The sequence below is a fragment of the Gossypium raimondii genome, chromosome 3, assembly GCF_025698545.1.
Source record: "Gossypium raimondii isolate GPD5lz chromosome 3, ASM2569854v1, whole genome shotgun sequence".
In the NCBI taxonomy this organism is placed as follows: Eukaryota; Viridiplantae; Streptophyta; class Magnoliopsida; order Malvales; family Malvaceae; genus Gossypium; species Gossypium raimondii.
In genome coordinates this window covers 12,400,328-12,405,649 of record NC_068567.1, presented here as the reverse complement: position 1 = coordinate 12,405,649, position 5,322 = coordinate 12,400,328, and the positions used below count along the sequence as shown (strand labels likewise).

General features: G+C 38.4%; 2 protein-coding genes across 3 annotated transcripts; one reads left to right on the top strand and one right to left on the bottom strand.

Annotated features, from left to right (window-relative positions):
* The first annotated feature begins 651 nt into the window (after nt 1–651).
* On the top strand, nt 652–3,486 carry LOC105797207 (probable beta-D-xylosidase 7). 2 transcript variants are annotated; one of them, XM_052628122.1, is made up of 5 exons: nt 652–1,162; nt 1,236–1,531; nt 1,626–1,893; nt 1,981–2,745; nt 2,821–3,486. In XM_052628122.1, the coding sequence occupies exons 1-5, from the start codon at nt 667–669 to the stop codon at nt 3,387–3,389; spliced, it is 2,394 nt and encodes a 797-aa protein (XP_052484082.1). In that variant the 5' UTR covers nt 652–666; the 3' UTR covers nt 3,390–3,486. The 2 variants fall into 2 exon arrangements, with proteins under 2 accessions (XP_052484082.1, XP_052484081.1); XM_052628121.1 differs by having other exon boundaries at nt 2,803–3,486.
* On the bottom strand, nt 3,433–4,738 carry LOC105797209 (protein DOWNSTREAM OF FLC). Its single transcript, XM_012627161.2, has 2 exons — nt 4,446–4,738; nt 3,433–3,967 (listed from the first exon to the last, which is right to left on the bottom strand). The coding sequence occupies exons 1-2, from the start codon at nt 4,597–4,599 to the stop codon at nt 3,636–3,638; spliced, it is 486 nt and encodes a 161-aa protein (XP_012482615.1). The 5' UTR covers nt 4,600–4,738; the 3' UTR covers nt 3,433–3,635.
* Between the last annotated feature and the right edge of the window lie 584 nt (nt 4,739–5,322).

Below are 5,322 nucleotides of genomic sequence, written 5' to 3'. Positions count from 1 at the left end.
CATTTCACTATTTGTAATTATAATTTTAGAGTTGATAAGTTTTTGCTAGTGTTTTAACCCACAAATACTATATATATATATATATATATATATAGACGTTTTGAAAAAATTAGTGACAAATCTTTAAAAAAATAGTAATAAAAGGATTAATATATACGAAACTATTTAAAATTGGCAACTTGTACTTACTTGGTACGTTAATTGTTTTTTACCTAATTGATACTTAAATTTGAAAATTGTAGATCAATTTGATACTTTTTTAGGTATCTAACTAACATTGTTAAAAACACTGTTAAAAAGATTGATATGACAACGATATGACATTAATAGTCAATAACATGATGACACATGATAAAATTTTTAAATAATTTTTAATTTTATTTTTACCATTTGTCAAAATGAAAGGTTGTCACGTATTATTGGATATCAATGTTATGTCAACGTATTTTGATGATGATAGTCAAATACCTAAAAGAAAATAATAAATTAATATGTTTCCAAATTTTGATATCAATTACGTCTAAAAGAAATTTTAGGTTCAAGTATTAATTCATAATAAACGAAAATCTTAATTAAAAAAATAACTCGTGATATTATCTTGTAACAGAATAATGTCCCAAAAGCCCATTCAGTGTAACAGTGGTCCCATAACTCATAAGACAAGAGATGCAGCAAAGCTCTCACACCACTTCCTTGTCTATTCGCTCGTTCCAGTTCTGCTCTAACAATTCAGTCACCTTTACCAACATGAAACTCCCAACTCTATCCGTCCTTTATCTCATTCACCTTACTTCATTGCTGCTCATCTTAGCTGAGTCGACTCAGCCTCCGTTCTCCTGCGACATATCCGACCCACGAACCAAATCCTACCCTTTTTGCAAAACTACACTCCCCATCACCCAACGAGTCCAGGATCTGGTTTCCAGGCTCACATTAGACGAGAAGATATCCCAACTCGTTAACTCAGTCTCCTCCATTCCAAGACTTGGCATCCCTGCCTATCAATGGTGGTCCGAAGCGCTGCATGGTGTTGCCTATTCGTTGAGGGTCACGCAAGGTATTCGTTTCAATGGAACAATCCAGTCAGCCACCAGTTTCCCTCAAGTCATTCTCACCGCTGCTTCCTTTGATGCTCACCTTTGGTATCGCATTGCTCAGGCAAGTCCTCAAGGACCCCTTTTTTTTTCATCTTTTTTTATGATTCATATTTTCAATTTATGATTGTTTTCAGGCAGTTGGAATAGAAGCTAGAGCTATTTACAACGCTGGACAAGCAATGGGCATGACATTTTGGGCACCCAACATTAATATATATAGGGATCCAAGGTGGGGAAGAGGGCAAGAGACGCCTGGAGAGGATCCATTGGTTTCTGGGAAATATGCAGTTTCATTTGTGAGAGGGATACAAGGGGACTCTTTTGAAGGTGGGAAACTTGGCCAACATCTTCAAGCTTCAGCTTGTTGTAAGCATTTTACTGCTTATGATTTGGATAACTGGAAAGGAGTGAAACGATATGTCTTCAATGCAAAAGTATGTGTAAATTGTACACTTCAAAATTTGTAACTTAATTTGTTTGTTTGATTGGCTTTGAATTTGGAAAACTCCATTTTTTTGTGTATTTCAGGTCAGTTTACAGGATTTGGCAGATACATATCAGCCTCCATTCCAGAGCTGCATACAGCAAGGGAAAGCTAGTGGGATAATGTGTGCTTACAATCGTGTTAATGGAGTCCCTAACTGTGCTGATTACAATCTGTTGTCGAAAACAGCCCGAGGCCAATGGGGTTTCAATGGATACATCACCTCTGACTGTGATGCTGTCGCCATCATTCATGAAGATCAAGGATATGCTAAACTACCAGAGGATGCTGTAGCTGATGTTCTTAAAGCTGGTATTAGTTTTTTTAATATCTAAAGCTAGGCTGTATTGATGGACGTTAATATCATCGTTATGAACTTTTGATCAACGAATTTTACAGGAATGGATGTCAACTGTGGTACCTATTTGAAGAAATACACCAAATCAGCTGTTGAAAAGAGAAAATTACCTGTATCTAAAATAGACAGAGCCCTTCATAACCTTTTCTCAGTCAGAATAAGGCTGGGGCTTTTCGACGGCAATCCAGTTAAACAGCCTTATGGAACCATTGGTTCAGATAAGGTCTGTTCTCAAGAGCATCGGAATCTTGCCCTTGAGGCTGCTCGAAATGGCATTGTCCTTCTGAAGAACACGGATAAACTCCTTCCACTTTCAAAAACCAAAACTACTTCCCTTGCAGTAATAGGGCCTAATGCGAATTCTGCAAAAACATTTGTCGGAAACTATGCAGGCCCTCCTTGCAAACCTGTTACACCATTGCAAGGGCTGCAAAGTTATGTTAAAGACACCAGGTTTCACCAAGGTTGTAATGCAGTTAATTGTTCTTCTGCCTTCATTGCTCAATCAGTGAAGATAGCAAAAGGAACAGATCATGTTGTGTTAGTAATGGGATTAGATCAAACACAAGAGAGTGAAGATCATGATCGTGTAGACTTGCTTCTTCCACCAAAGCAACAAAACCTGATTTCTAGAATCGCAAGAGTTGCCAAGAATCCAGTCATTTTGGTGCTTCTATCAGGAGGTCCGGTTGACATATCATTCGCTAAAAATGATCAACACATCGGAAGCATTCTATGGGCCGGTTATCCAGGTGAAGCCGGAGGTCGTGCATTAGCAGAAATTATATTTGGTGATCACAACCCTGGTGAGTTCATTTCTTTTCTTTGCATGATAAACAAAAGGCATACTTTAAGTTTGTAAGCTTCAAATTTGTATACAGGAGGGAGGTTACCAGTTACTTGGTATCCACAAAGTTACGTTAACGTGCCGATGACGGACATGAGAATGCGACCTGAACCTTCATCCAGCTATCCCGGACGCACCTACAGATTCTACCAAGGACCGAAGGTTTTTGAATTTGGTTATGGTCTTAGCTACTCGAACTACACTTATGAAATTCTCCCTGTAACACAAAACAGGGTCCATATAATGGTTGAGAGCTCAAATCCTCACAGGTACTTGCCTGTTTCAGAGATGGGAGACGAAGTTTGTGAAAAAATGAAGTACACAGTCAAGGTTCGAGTTAAAAACCATGGTGCGATGGCCGGTAAGCATCCAATGTTGCTATTTGTGGGGCGACCAAAGATGGTCAATGGGAGGCCAGTGAGACAATTAGTTGCATTCCAGAGTGTTAACCTGAACGCAGGGGAAAGAGCTGATGTTGAATTTGAGTTGAGGCCATGTGAGCATCTTAGCTCAGCCAAGAAAGATGGTTCGATGGTGATTGAAGAAGGGTCTTATTTATTGAGCATTGGAGACAAAGAATCAGAGATTCAAGTTGTTAAATAATACAACTCATAGCTAATGTACCTTATTGCTAAATAAACAGCAGTTTCATCAAGTTGAAACAACATCAATTACCCAAAAAAATACTTCCGAGATAGAAGCCATAGCTTAGGTTTATATAATTGGTAATAGAATTTGTAAGAAAAATAAGTTATAGAAGTCCTCTAAACGTAGAAATAACGAAGCAATTCACATAACAAATAGCAGACAACATCATACTTCATATGCAAATAAATCCAAACCAACACACTAGACATCCTCCTCATCCTCCTGATACATCTTCATCATCTCAGCACAGCCAGCTTCAGGCTCGTCAACCATGAAGCCCATGGCATTGGCATAACGGGTGGTGGATGAAATGCCATTGAAGTTGGTCAAGATAACACGGGCACGTTCACGACCGGGGGACATTGTGGCACAACCAAGCTGGGAGCTCTTCACAAGAACTGCATCACAGATCTGATCCAAGTGATCCTCGGATACACGAATCTGGTATTTTCCGGTTTTGTCGGTGTATCCCTCCTTTTTGAAGACAACTTGGCCGCTCTTCCTGTCGGAGCATACCAACCTAACCATGGCATCTACAAAGCACATGATATCAGTATACCAAGATTCAGAACCAAATACGACGAAGTACCGATATTAAACATCACATAGATCAGACAAGGGGAACGAAAGATCCAGGCAAGACAGCCATTAAACAATACACAACATCCTGTTCCATGTCCAAGAACCAACATTTTTGGGTTTATAAGTCTATGAGCAAAATTATCATCTTAAACCTTAAAGTTTCCCCCTTTCTATTAAAATTTGCATCTTTGAACCGCCTACTGATTTTGACCTCCAGTCCAACATGTCATGGTTGTTCCCATTATTTTATGTTTAGACACCCTATCATTCACTTTCACTCAATGTAACATCAAAACCTACAAACTACTTCACAGATCTACCACTTTAAAACCTTAAACACCAGATCTAACAATGTCACCAACATAATACACAAAAGCCAACATAGTAAAACATAGATTAAGATCAAAATATGTTAGAAATGGAAAGTACCAGCTAGGCTTCTAGTCTTAGGGGTTTCAAAACCAGCACGGCAAGTATCACAGTACACATAGCCTTCTACCACCAATTGATTATTCAGAATGCGTGTAGCACTAACCAAAGCTGGAAGCACACATAGTGCAATGAACAACAGAACTTTGGCCATGTTTTTTTGCTTCGTTTTTTCTTGAACAATGTAATGAAGAAATGGGAAGGAGGTTTGGAGATTAAATCCTTAGAAACAAATCAACGAAACAAAGGGTAAAGGCTAAAGAGACAGTGATGATGATAAAGTGGGAGTAAGATAAGGAAATTAAATAAAAGTGAAAATTGAATAAGAATAATAATGAAAACTGGCTTAGCCGCGTTGAGGAGTATATTCGTGTGTGGTGGATAAGCTGTATGAGCTACTGGTTGGGATGCCACGTCAAAACGGTGGTGTTGATTTGGTAATTTTGATGGGAAAACAAGGGTGTTTTGGTACATGGGAGTGATGAGTTTGATGACGTGGCGAGTTATTAGTGGCAAGTTGAAGGGCAGAGTGGAGTGACGGAGCGTATAGGATAGATCACGGGTCCTAATTGATTGCAGCTGGCAGTTGTCGGTGGTCACATGGGGGGCTGTTTGAGAAGGTAGGCAGAGCAAGCAAAGCGGGAACGGTGCCGCATCACATGAATCCTATAATTAATTATTAATTAAATAAATAAAAATAGAGAAAGCGGTCACACAATATTTCAGTTTTTCAATTTCATCATATAATAACTAAACCTTTTCGTAATAAACTTGTTTCAACATGCTTAAATAAAGACTTCACTAATTATAGATGGAGAATTCACTAATTTGATTGAAATGTAATTTTCTGAATTTTTATTAAATATATATTTATGGA

Excerpts from the sequence above, each read along its gene's own strand:
- LOC105797207 (XM_052628121.1), top strand. The coding sequence starts at position 667 with ATGCAGCAAAGCTCTCACACCACTTCCTTGTCTATTCGCTCGTTCCAG. Across the intron at positions 1,532-1,625 it reads GATATGTCTTCAATGCAAAA|GTCAGTTTACAGGATTTGGC; the intron begins GTATGTGTAAAT and ends TGTGTATTTCAG. Across the intron at positions 1,894-1,980 it reads AGCTGATGTTCTTAAAGCTG|GAATGGATGTCAACTGTGGT; the intron begins GTATTAGTTTTT and ends CGAATTTTACAG.
- LOC105797209 (XM_012627161.2), bottom strand. The coding sequence starts at position 4,599 with ATGGCCAAAGTTCTGTTGTTCATTGCACTATGTGTGCTTCCAGCTTTG. Across the intron at positions 3,968-4,445 it reads TAAGACTAGAAGCCTAGCTG|ATGCCATGGTTAGGTTGGTA; the intron begins GTACTTTCCATT and ends TGTGCTTTGTAG.